Raw genomic sequence first — 22,936 nt, forward strand, 5'->3', positions numbered from 1 at the left:
AGATCAACTCCGAGTTTGGCCTTCTCGGAATTTAGCACACGAGAAACAATGAGGGCATGATCATAATCTTTCTTTAACTTAGCATGATCAATGTTGTGTGACTCCTCAAGAGCCAAACGAAGACCACACTCTTCCTCAAGAGCATTGGAAAGATCCGAAATCCCATCGGCATAGTCACGACTATGCCCTTCCATCTTAGAGATGGTGTCTTCGTGAGCCTCGACCATGTCATTGGCCTCACCAAGTTGTTCCAGGAGAGCAACAAAGTGCTTCTTGGATTTTCCCTTGAGTTTGCCCATAAAGGCCTCAAACTCGTTAGCCTCCACATTAGCTCCCTCAAGTTCATTAATGCTATCCGTTGGGGAAGGATGATTAATGATGGTAGTTTTGATGTTGGAGGTTACCTTGTTGGTGGCTTTAGCCATGAGGCACTTGGCGGTGATGCTCTCGTTGGGTGAGTCGAAGAGAGACACCCGTGACGTTGTTGCAATGGCAACGGAGGCCATGGCAACCGACTCATCATCTTTATCATCGTCATCATCCTCATTGTACTCTTCTTGCACAACCAAAGCCTTGGGAGGAGTCTTCTTGGTGAAGTTGTTCTTGTTGGGGAACGACTTGGCCTTGTCCTTTCGTATGAGTTTGCCACCATTGTCTTCCCTCTTCTCATACGGGCATTCCGCAACGAAATGACTCACGTTGCCGCAATTGTAGCAAGTCCTTACACGTTGCTTGCCCCTTGTGCCACTCGAGTTGTTTTTGCTAAAGTTGGGCCTCGAGTTTTTCTTGCTCCAAAATTGCCTTGAAGCAAGTGCCATGTTGTAACGCCCTCGATGCGGCTATATCTCCCACGTGTCGAAGCATGAGTTAGAGGCATAACCGCATTGAAAGCAATGTCGCAAGTGAGATAATCTTCACACAACCCATGTAATACATAAGGGAAAGAAATACATAGTTGGCTTACAATCGCCACTTCACACAATTACATGAATAAAGCATTACATCATCCAAATACAATCAAGGCCCGACTACGGAACCAAAATAAAAGAAGAACCCCAAAAACGACAAGGTCCCCGATCGACCCCAACTGGGCTCCACTACTGATCAACTAGAACGAAACAACACAAAGGACAAGATCTTCATCGAGCTCCTCCTTGAGCTTGGTTGCGTCACCTGCTCGGTAACATCGGCACCTGCAAACTGGGTTTTGAAGTAATTTGTGAGTCACGGGGACTCAGCAATCTCGCACCCTCGCGATCAAGACTATTTAAGCTTATAGGTAAGGCAAGGTAAATATGTGGAGCTGCAGCAAGCGACTAGCATATATGGTGGCTAACATACGCAAATGAGAGCGAGAAGAGAAGGCAAAGCACGTTCGAGAAATCTATGATCAAGAAGTGATCCTAGAACAACCTACGTCAAGCATAACTGCAACACCGTGTTCACTTCCCGGACTCCACCGGAAAGAGACCATCACGGTTACACACGCGGTTGATGTATTTTAATTAAGGTCGACTTAAGGTTTTCTACAACCGGACGTTAACAAATTCCCATCTGCCCATAACCGCGGGCACGGCTTTCGAAAGTTCAAATCCCTGCAGGGGGTCCTAACTTAGCCCATGACAAGCTCTCACGGTCAACGAAGGAATAGACCTTCTCCCGAGACATTCCGATCAGGCTCGGTATCCCGGTTCTACAAGACACTTCGACAAGTTAAAACAAATCCAGCAACACCGCCCGAATGTGCCGACAAATCCCGATAGGAGCTGCACATATCTCGTTCTCAGGGCACACTCAGATGAGACATCCTACGAGTAAAACTAAACCTCAAGTTGCCCCGAGGTGGCCCCGCAGTCTACTCGGTCAGACCAACACTCAGAGGAGCACTGGCCCGGGGGGGTGGTTAAATAAGATGACCCTCGGGCTGGCCGACCCAAGGGAAAGAAAAGGCTAGGTGGCGAATGGTAAAACCAAGGTTGGGCATTGCTGGAAAAGCTTTATTCAAGGCAAACTATCAAGGGGTTCCCATTATAACCCAACCGCGTAAGGAACGCAAAATCCGGGAACATAACACCGATATGACGGAAACTAGGGCGGCAAGAGTGGAACAAAACACCAGGCATAAGGCCGAGCCTCCACCCTTTACCAAGTATATAGATGCATTAATTAAAATAAAAGATATTGTGATATCCCAACAAGTAAACATGTTCCAACAAGGAACAACATCTCCATGTTCCAACAGGGAACAAACTTCAATCTTCACCTGCAACTAACAACGCTATAAGAGGGGCTGAGCAAAGCGGTAACATAGCCAAACAACGATTTGCTAGGACAAGATGGGTTAGAGGCTTGGTTCAACAATATGGGAGGCATGATAAACAAGTGGTAGGTATCGCAGCATAGGCATAGCAAAAGAGCGAGCAACTAGCAAGCAAAGATAGAAGTGATTTTGAGGGTATGGTCATCTTGCCTGAAATCCCGCAAGGAAGAAGAATGAGTCCATGAAGAAGACAAACGGACGTAGTTGAACGAATCCTCAAAAACGCGACGTTATCGGAACCAACCCGAAGAAGCAAACACCGGAAAGAAGCACACAACATAGTAAACAACCAACACATGAACATGATATGATATGCGGGATGCGGTATGCGATGCATATGCATGATTTGACAAGAGATGAATGAACCTGGCCTCAACTTAGAAATCCAAGTGTGCCACTGGAAAGGTGAGATGAAATCGCTTGAAAACGATATAAAAAACGCCGGAATCGGAGTCACGGTTTGGAAATGGCAAGCAATTCAAATATGGCAACGGTCTGCAATTTACAGCAAGTAGCCAACTAAATGCAACGAGATGAACATACTACATCACTCAAACATGGCAGCAAAATACATGGCAGGGATCCATTCATGATGCTTAACAAAAGATGAACACTGAGCTACGGCCAATTCATCCATTAACAGGTTCAAACAAGTATGGCAAAAGAGAAAACAGTAAACAGAACTCAGACTTAGTGAAATTAACACTTATCTGGAATTTCAGATCAGGTAGCACACTTCGGAGCATGAAAACTATATGATACAGGACCTGAACATGGCAAAGTAAAGCATGGCATGGAGCTACTCAAAGAGCTTAACAAAAGTCCCTTAGTGACCTTGAGCCAAAAGGGATCAGAAAATGCATTTGCAAGCATGTGAACATGTCAAAAGTATAATCAGTTCTCAGACTTAGTGAAAACTGGAGCATGCTGAAGCAGATATCAAGTAGGCATGTTTACGAGCTCGATGCACTCACTACAGAGCATGTCATGACAATCTAAGCATACACCCATCAAGAATACACAAAATACAAGCTAGACATGGCAAGAACAATAACATAGCATGCACGGATCAACTACAACATCATCGGCAAAATCGCTAACAAGTAGACAATCTGGCCAGATTCACGAAATGACAAAAGTAGAGCTCGATTGACTCAAGCTAGGGTGCTCCATAATTGCAAACAAAGACATGGATGGATAGAGCACTACAAGATTAACAAAACATCCTTACTGATCATCCTCAAAAGAGGCACGGATCACTAGGAAACAATATGAACATATGGCATAATGAGATAAACAGGCCAAGGACTTAGTGGAAATGCTAAGTCCCTGAAATCAGCATTAACAAGTGCACCACTTTGCAAGCTTGTGCTAGTCGCCACACACATCACAAAAATACATGGATGGCACCACTGGAAAGATGGCAAAACCTATAACAAAACATATGTAGAGCTCATGGGCATAACATGAACACAATAATCATGGCAAAAATGACAAATATCTAAATGGAGCAGCAGATCTGACAATTATCTCAACTAGCATACTTCCAATAGCATTTCGGGCATCAAGATGAACTCAAATGACAATGATGCAATGAGATGAAATAATGTGCTCTCTGAGACGAGCATTTTGATATGCTATATGCATGAATCGGAGCTACGGATGCAAAGTTACGGCACGATGAAGATGGGCATATGAAACATGGAAATCTCGGGGACTTACGGAAAAAGTCAACCCTAGAGATGTTTGGATCTGAGATCCAGATCGCACACGGATCGAGGCGGGCCGGGCTCGCCGGAGCAGGGCGCCGGAGTAGGCGTGCGGCGGCGGGGATGGCCAAGTCCGGCCGGCCAGGGCGCCGTGGAGGAGGCCCGCGGCGGCGGGGCGCCTGGCGACGACGGGGCCACGCCGGCGAAGGGCGGCGCCCGCGGGAAGAAGGCGAGGCGTCGGCGCGGTGGCGGCGCTCGAGCATGGCGGCGGTGGCGGTCGTTGGAGAGGCGGAGCGGCGCGGGCAGGAGGAGCTCGGACGAAGGCGGCGGCGTCTCCCGGGCGGCGGCGCGAGGAGATGGGCCCCGCGGGCCTGATCCGGGCCGCGTGGGCCGGCGGCGGGGCTGGAGGAGAGAGAGGGCGGCGGGGTGAGGTGGCGAGGCCGGATTGGCTGAGGGTGAGGGCGGACACGTCCGGTCGCCGGGCGGACATGTCCGGCGGCGTGAGGAAGAGGGAGGCTAGGGTTCATCCGCGAAAATTTCGGGGATGGCCACATATATATAGGTAGAGGGAGCTAGGAGAGTCCAAATGAGGTGCGGTTTTTGGCCACGCGATCGTGATCGAACGCTCTAGATGATGGAGAGGGTTTTGGTGGGTTTTGGGCCAAATTGGAGGGGTGTTGGGCTGCAACACTCACGAGACCTTTTCGGTCTCTCGGTTAACCGTTGGAGTATCAAACGAAGTCCAAATGGTACGAAACTTGACAGGCGGTCTATCGGTAGTAAACCAAGGCCGCTTGGCAAGTCTCGGTCCAATCCGGAAATGTTTAATCACCACACACGAAAAAAAGGTAGAAAGGGACACCGGAGGAGAACGGAGCGCCGGAATGCAAAACGGACAACGGGGAAAATGCTCGGATGCACGAGACGAACACGTATGCAAATGAAATGCGCATGATGACATGATATGCAATGCATGACACGCAAGCAATGACAACGCAACAACCGCGAATAACTGGACGACACCTGGCACATCGGTCTCGGGGCGTTACACATGTGTTCATGATATGCATACTTCGTATCTTCGGGGTTGCTCTCCTCTTCTTCCTCTTCTTCTTCCACGGTGAGCTTGGCCTTCAATGCAAGGTTAGGCTTCTTTGCCCGTTGAGAACGGAGCACCGCATTGTCGGTGGTCTTGTTCAAAATGTTCATGGCCACAAACTCATCCAACACTTCGCTTGAGGTCAAAGTGTGGAAGTCCGGTCTTTGACGAATGACGGAGGACATGGCCTTGTGGTAGGGCATCATTGCCTTGAGGAATTTGCGCTTGATCCAATTGTCATCCGTGTCCTTGCTCCCGTGATCTCGTAGTGAGACCGCGAGTTTGGTTACTCTCCGATAAAGCTCACGAGGTTCTTCATCTTCCTTCATTGCAAACTCATCGGCCTCATCTTGTACCACTTCATAGTTGGAGCGTTGAATGCTTGCGCTTCCCCGGTAGAGAGACACGACACAATGCCATGCATCTTTGGCCAAGGCGAAGGGACGAAGATGAGGTAGGTCTTCGGGTGGAATTGCATCTTGAATGATGAAGAGAGCATTCTCATTGAATTGATTGTCCGCGACTTCTCATGGAGTGAAGTTGCTTGGATCGTGTGGATAGAAACCTTTTTCAATGATTCTCCAAAGGTTAGTGTTCACATGATTTAAATGACGTTTAAAGCGGTAAACCCAAGAATCAAAATCCTCGTTTTTCATAATCTTCGAGGGAGGACCGGCATGATTCAAATGAGTGAAAGGAACCGGTCCACCATAAACAAGTGGTGGTTCCACATGGCCAAAGATGCCGGTGCCATTCTTGCCACTAGAAGGAGTCTTTTCACTACTAGCTTCCCCTTGTCGGGGATAGCATCCGACACCTTGTTGGCGGGATCACCCACTTTCAACGGTGCGGTGGATAGTTTAAGCCCCTCAAGAAATTTAGTAAACATGCTTTCAACTTCGATCGTAATGGAGGTTTTCAATGTCTCCAAGGCCACATTGAACTCCTCACGAGAGACCGAAGTTCCCCCATCTCCCGTAGACAAGATCGGATTCACACTGGAGTGTTCCTCCACACTATCTACGGTATCAACCATACTCTTTGGACGGTAAAGTCCTTAATAAAGAGACGAGGCTCTGATACCAATTGAAAAGATCGATATGGTTGACTAGAGGGGGGGTGAATAGGCAACTACCAATTTTTTTGGCTTTTCTTTACCAAATTAAACTTTGCATCAAAATAGGTTGTCTAGATGTACAACTAGGTGAGCAACCTATATGATGCAATAACAACAAGCATACAAGCAAGCAAGGGTAGAAACACTAAAGAGTTTGCACAAGTAAAGGTAAGAGATAACTAAGAGTGGATCCGGTGAAGACAAGGATGTGTTACTGAAGTTTCTTCCTTTCGAGGGGAAGTACGTCTCCGTTGGAGCGGTGTGGAGGCACAATGCTCCCCAAGAAGCCACTAGGGTCACCGTATTCTCCTCACGCCCTCACACAATGCGAGATGCCGTGATTCCACTATTGGTGCCCTTGAAGGCGGCGACCGAACCTTTACAAACAAGGTTGGGGCAATCTCCATAACTTAATCGAAGGCTCCCAACAAGACTACGAAGCTTCACCACAATGGAATATGGCTTCGAGGTGACCTCAACCGTCTAAGGTGTTCAAACACCCAAAAGTAACAAGATCCGCTAGGGATGAGTGGGGGAATCAAAAATCCCTAGCTAGAAGTGTAGATCGGAGCCTTCTCAACCACTCCCGAGCAAATCAACAAATTTGATTGGCTAGAGAGATAGATTGGGCGAAAATGAAGCTTGGAGTATTTAATGGAGTTTGGGGGAGTAAGAGGTAGGTGGGAAGGAAGAAAGGGACTCCTTTTTATAGTGGGGGCAACAATCCCGTTGCCCCCCACCAACCAGCCCCGCACAGGGCGGTACTACCGCTGAGAGGGAGCGGTACTGCCGCGCCAGCCAACGGTACTGCCGCGCTGAGGAGACTAGTAGGGAACGGACCCAAATGCGATACTACCGCGGTGGTAGGGCGATACTACCGCTCCTGGAACGGTACTACTGTCACTACAACCGTGACTAGTGCCGCAAAACCCGACACGAGAAAAAGACCTCTCGAACCGAGGCGGTAGGAACCAGACTGCCCAGCGGTACTACGGCAGTGGGGTCAAGGGCGGTAGTACCGCTGTGGAGCGGTACTGCCGCTTGTGACCCTTCGGCCGTAGTACCACAGGCAGTGCGGTACTACCGCTGGGGCGCGAGAGAGAGAAGAAATCTCTCAAAGGAGCTGAGGACAAGGCGGAGGTGCCAGGCCCCCAGCGGTACTACTGCTGAGGAGCCACGGGCGGTACTACCGCTACGGAGCGGTACTGCCGCTTGTGGTTTCTCAGCGGTACTACCGCTGGGTGCGCGGTACTGCTCTTCAATGGAAAGGAAAGCTCGGAGGGTGAAAAGCTGATGTGTACGTGATGATTCCATCCATGCAAAAACCCAACGGACCCCTTCTTGATAGTACGATGCCCTCTACGCAACTAGTCCACCGAGAAAAAAAACAAAAGAGCTACACCGTCTTGAAATACACTCCGAGGAGAAGAAGGCGTCTCATGCCAGTGGAGAATCTGTGAATTATTCAAAGCACAAGATTAGTTCGCAAACATGTTGTCATCAATCACCAAAACTACCTTGAGAGAGATATACCGTAACAGCTGTTCAACTTAGATCTTCCCAGATGCATTAGGATCTGCTGTTGCTCAACTTTGATCTGCTCCTGCCTGACTACAATCTGCTCAGCCATGCTCCTCAACTGAGCATTCTGCGAGGGCAACACACGCGGAGTTCGCGCTTGAGAAGGTCCAGCTCTGGGTTCCTGAGGAAAATCCTTGGGCCCTGTAACCTCAACATGATCGTTCTAGTACAACCCTTTAACGGTGGCACAAAGGGCGCCTCCTCGCGACGTCCACGTGGACAGAAGGGGTTGGCGAGTTTCGTCGATGAAAAAAGAAACCTCTTTTTCCCTTGTTCCTTCGTGCCCCTCGAGCCACACGCACTTTCTCTCTCGAGCACACAACCTCTTTTTCCCTCTCCAAAGATCTTTCTCCTTTGATTGGATCGGCTCGCCCGCTCGACCGCCAGGACCATGTTGCTACCGAGGCCGACGCCCGCCAGCGACGACAGGTTGGATCTGGACGGGTGCTCGTAGCGCCTCTCACCATCTGCATGAGCGGGGCGGTGGATTCATCTGCGAGCACCTCATGGCCGAGACCCCGGACTCCGTCCTCGCCGTCGACGTCTACTGCTACAAGATCCGCCGCCTCGTCGACCCACCCCCGCCCCACCTCGCCCGCTGCAGCAACTTCCACCTCCTGAACGTCAAGAACAACTCCGGCCTGGAGGGCCTCATCAAGATGGTCGATCTGGTGCGCCCCTCCCCACCTCCCCTCCTTCCCCGCTCGCTTTTGTCCTCTATAATTGCGGATTGGTCTGCGAAAAAGGAATGCTAGGGCCGATTTTTCCGTCTTTGTTTCTGTAAAAAAGAGGAAGTGGGATCGACGCTCTTATCCTCTAATGGTGGATTGATCTGCGAAAAAGGAATGCTAGGCCCGATTTTTCCGTCTTTTTTTCTGTAAAAGAGAGGAAGTGGGATCAACCTGCAGAGGATTTGGTCGCCGCGGCTGCGGCGGCGAGACTGCCCATCTTTCAATTCCGTGGCACTACTGCATATCCTGCCGCCACCGCTCGTTCCACCGGTGCTTCAGAGTGCTGCTGCTGCTGCTGCTGCAATTCAAAAACTAAGTCAGGTCTGTGCTCCATGATACAGTCCCTACCCCCCATATGAGCAAGCTAACCTATGTATTATTGGGACTAAGTATTCATATTTACTATCTCTGTGTTGTTGCCTCAGGCAAAACTAGTGGCTGAGCTTATAGCACGAGAAATTGTTATACATGATGCTGATCAATCTGTACGGCATAAGCTCACGAAACGGCAAACACAAAACGAGGTAAATCAGTTGCAACCAAACAATCGTGATGTACTTGTTCTGTTGAAAGTCTGCTGGTACATTGGTTATATTCGCTTTCTGTAGCCAGCATATGAAAAAATGTACTAAAAACATTTGAGGCAGTCGATCCCAACAGCGGAACAGCAACTATGCTCGAGGTAATCAACCTTACCGAATACTAAGCTGTTCTGAATGCAAGGCATCTTTGATAAATTGAGGATAATGCCAATACCCTATCTTTGTTTGTAGATAGCAGGGAGGCTGTCCAAGCTAGAAAATAAAGGATGGAGGCCAAGGCGAACAATCATCGTCTGCAGTTGGGATGCAGAAGAGTTTGCGCTGGTATGTTCTTGCTCGCATGCTCTCAGATGCTTTCTCATCCGCAACTGTAAGCTCTAAAGCGTTGAAAATTCCAATGCCTCGGATAGGGTCTACGGAATGGACCGAGGAGGACATGGATATGCTTGCTTCAAGAGGTGTTGCTTATCTGAATGTAGACATGTCAATGTTTGGGCCTGGAAGTCTTATGCCCCGTGCAACACGACAACTCGATGAATTAATCAATGAAGCAAGCAGAATGGTATTTTAGTTCTGCACCTAAAGCCTTTATAAGCATAGAATTTAAACTTCATGAGCAGCATTGAGTACATATTAGAGACTTGTCTACATAGATTCCAAATTTATTTAATTATTTGATCCTTTTTTTTTCCTTCATTGAAGGTACCCGATCCTGATGATCCGTCTCATACCTTGTATGACTACATGGCACAAATGAGCGATCATGAGAGCTTCATTTGATTGAAACATACTGAAGTATTAAGCTCCTATTTTCATACTGCAAGAGTGGCCGGTGCAGGAACAGATTTTGCAGCTTTTGTCGAGCACATTGGAGTCCCTTCACTTGACATCTCTTATGGATTATGTAAGTGAAACGCTTTTGGTGGTGTATAAGCCTGAAAATCCGTGCTCCCTTTCTATAGCATTGTTCTGATTCATTTAAAAAAACAGAACAGTGGACTAGCAAACCATATATTTACTGCTCGCTTTATTATTATTCCTCTAGCATCTGCCGTAAATATTGTTGCTCTTGCAGTTTCAGAATACCCTGTCTACGACTCGCTATACGATGATTTTGATTGGATGGAGCAGTTTGGAGACCCTTTGTTCCACAGACATGTAGTATGTACTGAGCGAGCTATCTTTTCAAATTCAGAAAGTTCACTATAGCGCTGACTAACCCATTTTACTGAGACTTGCAGATGATGAGATCATTCCCTTCAATTATGTCCCCTACGTGTCTGAACTGGAGGTATTTTCTCTTCTGGCAACTGAGATAGACACACAGGGTAATCCCCTAATTCAGTTTCATCAAGGAAACTGAAACAGAATCATGAATTCATGATAGACTCGCTTCTTATTGATTGGTACACACATTTTTTTCATGAAATTATCATTAAGTGTGGCATGTAGAAGTAGCTCCAACAATTACTTGAAACATGGACTATCTGCCGTCCTCATGACAACAGATGTTGCAAGCACAAAAGAAGGGCCATAACACGAGGGTACGCATGCTGAAAGTCAAAGAGATCAACGACCGATGGACGATGGCGGAGCGAGCCTTCACCAACCAAGAGTGGCTCGGAGGGAGACCGTGGTCCAAACATATGATGAGCATCAAAGCTGCAGGCTTGTTACATAGTACTGTAGTTGTCTGAACTCCGAAGTTAGTCTGAAACTAACCACAGTAATGGTTTTTCTCCTTCGGCAGATTTATGCCTCGTCGGACCAGGACGACTGGTGGGGTACCAAAGCCTTCCCCGGCATCGTCTCGGCCATCGTGAACGCGCAGAAGCTCAACACGTCGGAATCTTGGCGGCTGTTGCAGCACGAGATTTACATGGGTGCAAGGACCTTATTTGTTATGAAATGGCATATTGTTATTCGTATGTGTATTATTGACTTGCCAAATTCTTGACCTCCTATGGTATGATCAGATCAATATAAAGAGTGTGGCTTCTATTCTTTTAACATACTCACATGAAACTATTGTCCAGTGTTTATTTTGGTTAGTATCTATTTGATTAAAGCAGGGACAATAAAGTCAGTAGACAGCCTATAAGTGCAGAGGAGCATCTCAAGAGGCGCGCCACGGGCGCGCCCCTGCCCCTAGTTACTAATCAATAGAAGTGCAATTGGGGCCTAGATGGTACAAGCGTCAAGAACCTACTAACCTTCAGAAGATCCAATACTCTGCTGGATATTGATTTGCTCAACATGTATGCTATAGGTACTCAAGAACGTTAAAATTCTGTGAACCCTCTCATCAATGTTCTCACACTTGATTTCAAGTACCTTAAGCTTGTTAGATAAAACAAACGGTTGTCCCGTCAGATTGTAGCTTCCTTCAGTCCCCATCCGACTGCTGGGTGCCTGTATGTGTATGGAGCAAAAATACTACATTAAATCATGCATGATAACCTAAATTGGAACATATATCAGATTTACGAAGTATATACCTGACAAAGCTGGATGGTAAGCTTCTCGAGAACAGGTGTATGTTGGAGAAAGCACATGAGTGCACCAAGATTGGCCTTCATACACCAATCATTGAGTAACAAGGTTTTTAACTTGCTAAAGGTAGGGCACCACATCAAATCTCTTTTGAGGATAAACTACAGAAAATGCAAATGGGTAAGAATATCTCAAGATTTTTTTTAAGTACAAGGTGTGATGCTACTGAAGTAAATGAAGCTCCCACAAGTATTGAAAAGCAAAATCTGATTTGGCCAAAGCGAAAAGAGGCTTGTAACCAGAGTGAAAAAAGAGGCTTGTAACCCATATCAGATTTTATAAGTTTGCTTTTACCTCCTTGCATAACATATAAAATTGTACATAATATTTCTCAATGTGAATATGTATAATTGGCCATATAAAAATAGATTTGACAGATTTATTCCAATACAAACATTAAACCTGTGCTTGCAGTTTCAGAAGTAATACAATACAAAATATGAATAGAGTCACGGGAAATTAAATCCATATAATGTACAGGTGCAAGCAAACCACTTGCATAGCGGTTACTTCACAGATGTCAAATGATGATATAATGTAAGAGACATAATGTATCAGGGTTCACAAATAACAATAAAAGCTGAGAAAAGAAGTAGATGCAAACATACCACACAAGGTTCAGCTATCAACTCCAAGCTTTTAGCCTCTGACAAACCATTGAGAAGCACACAATCTCCAGTGTCATCATCAATGGAACTGCAATTTTCACAGGTAACATCGACACACGAACCACCAGCTTCTTTACCACAACAATCATCACAGTCGGCAAGCTTAATAGATCCTGTTACTAATGATGGCATGCTTTCAAGCAAAGGAGTCCTCCCCCAGCACTCAATTAATTCCAGTGTAACTAGACTTGGGACAGAAATCCGAGTCCGTTCATTTGGATAAAATATGCAGTCAAGGATGGTCAGGCGTTTTAGGGACTGGGACATGATCATATCAGCTTGGACGTAGCAACCCCTCATCCACAGTTCTTCCAGCGCTGGGCAGCTCGAAAAATACAGAATGCTATCATTTAACACTACGTTGCAAAGCTCCAACCTCGTCAAGTGCAGAGAGACGAGAGGCAGGTCCTCCAGCAGCTCGAAGCTATTGTTATCACGGCCTAAATGAACACTGAGGACTCGAGCTTGGCACAAGAGAGCATGCCGGATCCATAAGTTGACCTGCGGTTCATCCTGGCTATGGAAAGTGCTGAGCTCTATCTCACACGCATGCAGGGGCGCGCTGCGGTCACGGAGGAGCAGCAGATGGTTCACAAACTTGTTGAGCCTCCTGACGCCCCGCCGGTTCAGAATCCTGCCCTCGCAGGTGATGCGCAGGACCGGCATGGACTTCCAGAGGTCGCGCCAGCGCCGAGCCAGCACGCAGGTCTGCACGGCCTCCGCCACCGGCAAGAAGGACAGTACGTGCTGCAGGACCTCGCCCGGCAGCGCGTCGATCCCCTCGCCGCCACGCGCCTCGGGCGCCGCCTTCCAACGGCGGGAGGCCGTTGCTTGCTCCTTAGGCATTACGCCGAACAGGTGGGGAGCGCCGGCTCTGGCCGCTGAAAAACAGAACCCGACGAAGATCAGGCATGGACGGACCCTTCGCTACATCAACTGGCACCTCGGAGTGAAAATTATGAGCTCGTTGATCGTTTACCTGTAGATCTTGTGGAGGTGGAGCAGGGGTGGAATTGCGTGGCACCCTAGCGAGCTGCCGTCGCCAGATTTTGAAGCCGAGCTTCCTCCCAGGAGAACCGTCAGCATCCGGCCATGGCCGGCTGGCCAGAAAACCCTCGACGGTGGACCGGGCTGCGTGAATTCTTGGGTCTTGATGCTTCTGGGGCCTGGAATGCTTGGTGAGTGAGCAAGGGAGGAAGAGGAAGAGGAAGTGGAGAGGCGATGGGGATTTCTGAGGGTTACGTCATCTCCAACACTGTTTTGACCCATGTTTACTTTCTCCAAACCGCCTATCTAAGCACTTGAAAGATAAATATCATCCTTTTCTCATAATCATGTTATGCAAATATTTCGATACAAAATAAATTCAAATTCAATAAAATAGTTCAAATCTAAAGTTCATTATTCAGACACATTTTTTAATTTTTCCTTTGAAGCGTCCACAAATATGCAAACTAGATCATTCTGAAGCTGCTCATGAATTGTTCTATAGTGAATTTGCCGATGCATTTGGATAAAATCATCAAACTTTGTCGGATTTTGATCTAAAAGTTGGATAGGATCACTCATGCGCTCAAATTCCAAACCGTGGCGAACTCCGTCACCCTCATCCGCCACAATTATGTTGTGTATGACACAAACTGCCATCACCTCCCACAACGTCTCTGCATCCCATATTTTTGCAGGTCCTCGAACAACTGCAAAATGAGCTCGAGCACTCTAAATGCCCTCTCATCATCCTTTCCGACTCCTTTTCTTTGGGAAAAATAAGATCTTTTCTCGCCCCTTGAATCATAGATGGTCCTGACGGAGGTCGCCCATGAAGAATTGATACCATCACAAAGATAATAGCTCATGTTGCAGTCATGACCATCGATGGTATATAGTACTATAGTTACATGGAAGAGCTTCTCCTGCACACAACCTCGCAAACAATGGAGACGGATGTGGCACATTGATGTCATTGTGAGACCCGAAAATCCCAAAGAAAGAGTATCAAATCCAGAGGTCTTGTGATGCAACTGCTTCAAGAATCATGATGGGCTTTCTTGCAATGGTCCTGATATTGCCCCTTAGAGCATATGGGAAATTCTTGCATTGCCATGCAGTGCATGTAATCCAAGGATCCGAGCATACCTAGCTACCCTCTGACTTCCGACTGTGCCATGAGTCGTGCGGTGTATTCAGCAGTTGGTTCTCTCAAGTACTCTAGTACAGACACCTTGGCTTCGAGACATGTGTTTGGTCTACATCCAGGGGGTGGCGGAGGTCCGGCAATGTCTGGACGGCAAAGTGGTTGGTGCAGCGGCGACATCGGTCTCAGACTATGCAGATAGAGAGGAAGGGGAAGAGACGGAGTGAGAAAAACGGGGCTCTAGATGGGTTTTTGACTAGATCCGGAGTGTCAGACACCTGCGTGGCGTCTGTTCGGACATCTGCCAAGCTCCGCCAGGTTTGCTTCTGGTTTGTGGAAATTCAGACGTCCAGACTGGTCTGTGGACGTTTGACGTACGACGGTGGATGACACAAAGTGTTCGGACCACACGCCTGAATGATTAGTGGCATTTTGATGGGCAACGTTGGAGATGCCCTTAGGGATTGGAGCTAAACAATGGAGAACTACACGCATATCACCTTGGCTTCTTGGATTTCTTTTCTTTTTAGTTCACCTTGGCTGTTTGGATTTCTTTTTCTTTTTGGTTAAACTGGACAACCTTTCTATTATCAGTTTTAGGGACTCTTTGATTTAAAAGATTTTAGAAATTTTTCCTATATTGGTTTTTTGATTTGTATGATGAACCATGTGGATATTTTTCTAAGAAATCAATTACGGTACATTTAATAGGAAACTAGAAGGTAAGGCACACTTTGTTGTGTTGCTTGTTTTGTAGCGTAGCCACCTCAATTTTTTGAATGTGGTGTCATTGGGTTCTCATGTACCGTATAATATAGATTTGTTTCCCACACCATTGTGTTTCATAAGGCTACATAAGAACCAGTTTATAGATTCATGGTAACAGGCAATAATTAACAATGCCAAAATGTTCATAGCACATTAGCAATAAACAACACATCTAATGATTATATTTTTGCAGGACCTAACCACTCTGCTAGAAACAGTCAAATATGGTGAAACACTTACAATGAATGTATATAGGGAAGTGCTCGTCAAAATTGTGCAGGAGCACTCGACGACGACGCTCACTGAAATCATGCGTATCAAATCGTTTTGGAATTCTCACCCACTATAATAGCCCCACTGTATTATGTAGTATTTATCTTTCCCCTGTTGAGTATAGCTGACGTAAAGTACACGCGTTCTGTTCCCCACACGTTAAAGTTTTTTTCTGGTACATTGTTCCAAGCTTCCTCCCAGGAGAACCGTCGGCATCCGGCCATCGCCGGCTGGCCAGAAGACCCTCGACGGTGGACCGGGCTGCGTAAATTCTTAGGTCTAGATGCTTCTGGGGCCTGGAATGCTTGGTGAGTGAGGAAGGGAGGAAGAGGAAGAGGAAGTGGAGAGGCGGTGAGGATTTCTGAGGGTTACGTCATCTCCAACACTATTTTGACCCATGTTTACTTTCTCCAAACCGCCTATCTAAGCACTTAGAGCATCTCCAACAGCCGCCGAACGCGCCACGCGCTAAAACCTACTTTGTCGCGCGCTCATCTCCTGATTTGGCGCGGCGGGCAGCGCTGGCTCCAGCAGCCGCGCTAAAATGCAGCACGCGCAGCTTCAGCAGCGCGTAAAAAATGCAGCGCGCGCGACTCGCACAAACAACATATGCATTTCAAATAGAAGCAAAAATGATCAAACTATAAACAAAAAATCAACAATAAATAGTTCACTTTCGTTATTACAACCCAAACAAATAGTTTATCATTCAGTACAACAAATAGTGAAATAAACACAACAAATAGTTCATGAACAATACAATGTCGAACACACAAATCATGCTCTTTGTCGTCCATGCCATGCCTACCACTCCTCAATGAGATCCTTCTGAAGATCATTGTGCGCCGCGGGACGCCGAATGGCATGATAGAAGGAAACAAAACGGGCCACCCTTTCAGCCCTTCGTCGCACTCGCACGGGATGTCCCAAGAGCTCATACTATGAGTAGTCTAAATCTTGGCCACGCTCATTCTCGATGATCATGTTGTGCATGATCACACAAGCGTGCATGATGTACCAAAGCATTTTTTTGATCTAAAAATCTAGCCGGTCCTCTCGCAATAGCAAATTGGGCTTGCAAAATCCCAAAAGCTCTCTCCCCATCTTTTCTAGCCGCCGCCTGAGCATTGTGGAAATCAAGATTTTTCTTACCTTCCGGCTTTCTCAACGGCTTCACGAAGGTTTGCCACTTTGGATAGATGCCATCCGCTAGATAATAGCCATAGTTGTATGTACGGCCATTTGCTACAAACTGCACCGGTGGCAACTCACCATTTGCAATCTTACTCATCAGTGGTGACTGGTTGACAACATTGGTGTCATTCAAAGATCCAGGCATTCCAAAAAATGCATGCCAAATCCAAGTCTCTTGACCGGCCACCGCTTCAAGGATTATAGTGGAACCCTTTTTTGCCCGTGGAATTGCCCATGCCATGCCTTTGGACAATTCTTCCAACTCCAATGCATGCAATCTATTGAGCCAAGCATGCCAGGAAAGCTGCGAGCTTTGTTCATCGCTAATAGCCTTGCGGCGTCTTCAGCATTGGGAGATCTCAAATACTCCTTGACAAACACTTGCACAATTCCGACTGCGAAGCGCTTGACACGCATGATGGCTTGACTCTCACCCATAGCCAAGTGATCATCAACTAGATCAGTCGGGATACCGTATGCCAACATACGCAAAGCGGCTGTCACCTTCTGAAAGGTGCTATGCCCGAGCTCTCCGGCTGAAGGAAATATGCCCTAGAGGCAATAATAAAGTTATTATTTATTTCCTTATATCATGATAAATGTTTATTATTCATGCTAGAATTGTATTAACCGGAAACATAATACATGTGTGAATACATAGACAAACAAATTGTCACTAGTATACCTCTACTTGACTAGCTCATTAATCGAAGATGGTTATGTTTCCTAGCCATAGACATGAGTTGTCATTTGGTTAACGGGATCACATCATTAGGAGAATGATGTGATTGACTTGACCCATTCCGTTAGCATAGCACTTGATCGTTTAGTTTGTTGCTATTGCTTTCTTCATGACTTATACATGTTCCTATGACTATGAGATTATGCAACTCCCGTTTACCGGAGGAACACTTTGTGTGCTACCAAACGTCACAACGTAACTGGGTGATTATAAAGGTGCTCTACAGGTGTCTCCGAAGGTACTTGTTGGGTTGGCGTATTTCGAGATTAGGATTTGTCACTCCGATTGTCGGAGAGGTATTCTGGGCCCACTCGGTAATGCACATCACTATAAGCCTTGCAAGCATTGCAACTAATGAGTTAGTTACGGGATGATGTGTTACGGAACGAGTAAAGAGACTTGCCGGTAACAAGATTGAACTAGGTATTGAGATACCAATGATCGAATCTCGGGCAAGTAACATACCGATGACAAAGGGAACAATGTATGTTGTTATGCGGTCTGACCGATAAAGATCTTCGTAGAATATGTGGGGGCCAATGTGAGCATTCAGGTTCCACTATTGGTTATTGACCGGAGACATGTCTCGGTCATGTCTACATAGTTCTCGAACCTGTAGGGTCCGCATGCTTAAAGTTTCGGTGACGATTGTATTATGAGTTTATGTGATTTGATGTACCAAAGGTAGTTCGGAGTCCCGGATGAGATCGGGGACATGACGAGGAGTCTCGAAATGGTCAAGATGTAAAGATCGATATATTGGACGACTATATTCGGACATCAGAAAGGTTCCGAGTGATTCGTGTGTTTTCGGGGGTACCGGGGAGTTACGGGAATACGAGGAAGAAGTAATGGGCCTCATGGGCCAAGTGGTGGAAGAGAGGAGGCAGGGCGCACGGCCCCCTAGCCCAAACCGAATTGGACTAGGGGGTCGGCCCCCCTTTCCTCCTTTTCCTCCTTCTCCTTCCTTCTTCTTCTCCTCCTTCCTTTCCTCCTCCTAGTAGGAGTAGGAAAGGGGAGTCCTACTCCTACTAGGAGGAGGACTCCTCCTCCTGGTGCGCCCATAGAGGGCCGGCCAGCCTCCCCCCTTGCTCCTTTATATGCAGGGGCAGGGGGCACCTCTAAACACACAAGTTGATCAGTTGATCTCTCCCAGCCGTGTGCGGTGCCCCCCTGCACCATATTCCACCTCGGCTATATCGTAGCGGTGCTTAGGCGAAGCCCTACGTCGGTAGCAACATCATCACCGTCACCACGCCGTCATGCTGACGGAACTCTCCCGTGAAGCTTTGCTGGATCGGAGTTCGCAGGACGTCATCGAGCTGAACGTGTGCTGAGCTCGGAGGTGCCGTGCGTTCGGTACTTGGATCGGTCGGATCGTGAAGACGTACGACTACATCAACCGCGTTGTGCTAACGCTTCCACTTTCGGTCTACGAGGGTACGTGGACAACACTCTCCCCTCTCGTTGCTATGCATCACCATGATCTTGCGTGTGCGTAGGAATTTTTTTTGAAATTACTACGTTCCCCAACAGGGGCATCCGAGCCTGGGTTTTATGCGTTGATGTTGTGCACGAGTAGAACACAAGTGAGTTGTGGGCGATATAAGTCATACTTCTTACCAGCATGTCATACTTTGGTTCGGCGGTATTGTTGGATGAAGCGGCCCGGACCGACATTACGCGTACTGTCGGTGTCAAAACCGGCGGATCTCGGGTAGGGGGTCCCGAACTGTGCGTCTAGGCGGATGGTAACAGGAGACAAGGGACACGATGTTTTTACCCAGGTTCGGGCCCTCTTGATGGAGGTAAAACCCTACTCCTGTTTGATTAATATTGATGATATGGGTAGTACTGTTGGGGAATGTTGCAGAAAACAAAAAATTTCCTACGGTTTCACCAAGATCCATCTAGGAGTTCATCTAGCAACGAGTGATTGGATTGCATCTACATACCTTTGTAGATCACGCGCGGAAGCGTTCAAAGAACGGGGATGAGGAAGGCGTACTCGACGTGATCCAAATCACCGGAGATCCTAGCGCCGAACGGACGGCACCTCCGTGTTCAACACACGTACGGTCAGCGTAACATCTCCTCCTTCTTGATCCAGCAAGGGGAAGGAGAGGTTGAGGAAGATGGCTCCAGCAGCAGCACGACGGTGTGGTGGTGGTGGAGCTGCAGTACTCCGGCAGGGCTTCGAAACTTGTCCCGATGCCCGAAGATGGCTCCAGCAGCAGCACGACGGTGTGGTGGTGGTGGAGCTGCAGTACCCCGAAACTTGTCCCGATGCCCGAAATAGCACTTCCTATATATAATTCTTTACCTCCGGACCATTCCGGAACTCCTCGTGATGTCCGGGATCTCATCCGGGACTCCGAACAACATTCGGGTTACTGCATATACATATCCCTACAACCCTAGCGTCACCGAACCTTAAGTGTGTAGACCCTACGGGTTCGGGAGACATGTCGACATGACCGAGATCGCTCTCCGGTCAATAACCAACAGCGGGATCTGGATACCCATGTTGGCTCCCACATGCTCCTCGATTATCTCATCGGATGAACCACGATGTCGAGGATTCAATCAATCCCGCATACAATTCCCTTCATCAATCGGTATGTTACTTGCCCGAGATTCGATCGTCGGTATCCCAATACCTCGTTCAATCTCGTTACCGGCAAGTCACTTTACTCGTACCGTGATGCATGATCCCGTGACCATACACTCCTACGGTATCCGGGAGTTACACGATCTCATGGTCTAAGGAAAGGATACTTGACATTGGAAAACTCTAGCAAACGAACTATACGATCTTGTGCTATGTTTAGGATTGGGTCTTGTCCATCACATCATTCTCCTAATGATGTGATCTCGTTATCAATGACATCCAATGTCCATAGTCAGGAAACCATGACTATCTGTTGATCAACGAGCTAGTCAACTAGAGGCTTACTAGGGACATGTTGGTGTCTATTATTCACACATGTATTACGATTTCCGGATAACACAATTATAGCATGAATAAAGAGAATTATCATGAACAAGGAAATATAATAATAATGCTTTTATTATTGCCTCTAGGGCATATTTCCAACAGTCTCCCACTTGCACTAGAGTCAATAATCTAGTTACATTGTGATGAATCGAACACCCATGGAATTCTGGTGTTGATCATGTTTTGCTCTAGGGAGAGGTTTAGTCAACGGATCTGCTACATTCAGGTCCGTATGTACTTTACAAATATCTATGTCTCCATCTTGAACATTTTCACGAATGGAGTTGAAGCGACGCTTGATGTGCCTGGTCTTCTTGTGAAACCTGGGCTCCTTGGCTAGTGCAATAGCTCCAGTGTTGTCACAGAAGAGTTTGATTGGCCCCGACGCATTGGGTATGACTCCTAGGTCGGTGATGAACTCCTTCACCCAAATTGCTTCATGTGCTGCCTCCGAGGCTGCCATGTACTACGCTTCACATGTAGATCCCGCCACGACGCTCTGCTTGCAACTGCACCAGCTTACTGCCCCACCATTCAAAATATACACGTATCCGGTTTGTGACTTAGAGTCATCCAGATCTGTGTCGAAGCTAGCGTCGACGTAACCCTTTACGACGAGCTCTTCGTCACCTCCATAAACGAGAAACATTTCCTTAGTCCTTTTCAGGTACTTTAGGATATTCTTGACCGCTGTCCAGTGTTCCTTGCCGGGATTACTTTGGTACCTTCCTACCAAACTTACGGCAAGGTTTACATCAGGTCTGGTACACAGCATGGCATACATAATAGAACCTATGGCTGAGGCATAGGGGATGGCACTCATCTCTTCTATATCTTCTGCCGTGGTTGGACATTGAGCTGAGCTCAATTTCACACCTTGCAACACAGGCAAGAACCCCTTCTTAGACTGATCCATATTGAACTTCTTCAATATCTTATCAAGGTATGTGCTTTGTGAAAGACCTATGAGGCGTCTTGATCTGTCTGTATAGATCTTGATGCCTAATATATAAGCAGCTTCTCCAAGGTCCTTCATTGAAAAACTCTTATTCAAGTAGGCCTTAATGCTGTCCAAGAGTTCTATATCATTTCCCATCAAAAGTATGTCATCTACATATAATATGATAAATGCTACAGAGCTCCCACTCACTTTCTTGTAAACGCAGGCTTCATAAGTCTACGTAAACCCAAACGCTTTGATCATCTCATCAAAGCGAATGTTCCAACTCCGAGATGCTTGCACCAGCCCATAAATCGAGCGTTGGAGCTTGCACACCTTGTTAGCATTCTTAGGATCGACAAAACCTTCCGGCTGCATCATATACAATTCTTCCTTAAGGAAACCATTAAGGAATGCCGTTTTGACGTCCATTTGCCATATCTCATAATCATAGAATGCGGCAATTGCTAACATGATTCAGACAGACTTTAGCTTCGCTACCGGTGAGAAAGTCTCATCGTAGTCAACCCCTTGAACTTGTCGATAACCCTTAGCGACAAGCCGAGCTTTATAGATGGTCACATTACCATCCGCGTCTGTCTTCTTCTTAAAGATCCATTTATTTTCTATGGCTCGCCGCTCAACGGGCAAGTCAGTCAAAGTCCATACTTCGTTTTCATACATGGATCCTATCTCGGATTTCATGGCTTCTAGCCATTTGTCGGAATCCGGGCCCGCCATCGCTTCTTCATAGTTCGAAGGTTCACCGTTGTCTAACAACATGATTTCCAAGACAGGGTTGCCGTACCACTGTGGTGCGGAACGTGTCCTTGTGGACCTACGAAGTTCAGCAGCAACTTGATCTGAAGTTTCATGATCATCATCATTAACTTCCTCTCTAGTCGGTGCAGGCACCTCAGGAACATTTTCTTGAGTTGCGCCATTTTCCGGTTCAAGAGGTAATACTTCATCAAGTTCTACTTTCCTCCCACTTACTTCTTTCGAGAGAAACTCCTTCTCTAGAAAGGATCCATTCTTGGCAACAAAAATCTTGCCTTCGGATCTGAGGTAGAAGGTATACCCAATAGTTTCTTTAGGGTATCCTATGAAGACGCATTTTTCCGACTTGGGTTCGAGCTTTTCAGGTTGAAGTTTCTTGACATAAGCATCGCATCCCCAAACTTTTAGAAACGATAGCTTAGGTTTCTTCCCAAACCATAATTCATACGGTGTCGTCTCAACGGATTTCGACGGAGCCCTATTTAAAGTGAATGCGGTAGTCTCTAAAGCATAGCCCCAAAAAGATAGCGGTAAATCGGTAAGAGACATCATAGATCGCACCATATCTAATAGAGTGCGATTACGACGTTCGGACACACCATTACGCTGAGGTGTTCCAGGCGGCGTGAGCTGTGAAACTATTCCACATTTTCTTAAGTGTGTGCCAAACTCATGACTCAAGTATTCTCCTCCACGATCTGATCGCAGGAACTTGATTTTCCTGTCACGTTGATTCTCAACCTCACTCTGAAATTCCTTGAACTTTTCAAAGGTCTCAGACTTGTGT

At 46.9% G+C, this 22,936-nt stretch overlaps 1 protein-coding gene across 10 annotated transcripts; it reads right to left on the reverse strand.

Annotated features, from left to right (window-relative positions):
• Window positions 1-944: 944 nt before the first annotated feature.
• Window positions 945-13,584, reverse strand: LOC125550929 (F-box/LRR-repeat protein At3g26922). 10 transcript variants are annotated; one of them, XM_087517868.1, is made up of 7 exons: window positions 13,300-13,584; window positions 12,261-13,201; window positions 11,598-11,753; window positions 11,434-11,511; window positions 8,729-8,855; window positions 2,471-7,699; window positions 945-1,200 (listed from the first exon to the last, which is right to left on the reverse strand). In XM_087517868.1, the coding sequence occupies exons 2-5, from the start codon at window positions 13,164-13,166 to the stop codon at window positions 8,778-8,780; spliced, it is 1,218 nt and encodes a 405-aa protein (XP_087373994.1). In that variant the 5' UTR covers window positions 13,167-13,201; window positions 13,300-13,584; the 3' UTR covers window positions 945-1,200; window positions 2,471-7,699; window positions 8,729-8,777. The 10 variants fall into 10 exon arrangements, with proteins under 10 accessions (XP_087373994.1, XP_087373992.1, XP_048570019.1 ...); XM_087517866.1 differs by having other exon boundaries at window positions 11,313-11,511; XM_048714062.2 differs by lacking the exon at window positions 2,471-7,699 and having other exon boundaries at window positions 8,729-8,852.
• Between the last annotated feature and the right edge of the window lie 9,352 nt (window positions 13,585-22,936).

The sequence above is a fragment of the Triticum urartu genome, chromosome 4A (assembly GCF_056163025.1).
Source record: "Triticum urartu cultivar PI428250 chromosome 4A, HENAU_Tu73, whole genome shotgun sequence".
NCBI classification, from domain to species: domain Eukaryota; kingdom Viridiplantae; phylum Streptophyta; class Magnoliopsida; order Poales; family Poaceae; genus Triticum; species Triticum urartu.

What these genes read in the sequence shown, in the direction of transcription:
- LOC125550929 (XM_087517865.1), bottom strand. Translation starts at nt 13,166, where the DNA reads ATGCCTAAGGAGCAAGCAACGGCCTCCCGCCGTTGGAAGGCGGCGCCC. An exon ending in TTACCATCCAGCTTTGTCAG is followed by an intron (nt 11,512 to 11,597) that starts GTATATACTTCG and finishes ATACACATACAG; the next exon opens with GCACCCAGCAGTCGGATGGG. An exon ending in GAGTATTGGATCTTCTGAAG is followed by an intron (nt 1,201 to 11,312) that starts GTTAGTAGGTTC and finishes TTCAAAACCCAG; the next exon opens with TTTGCAGGTGCCGATGTTAC.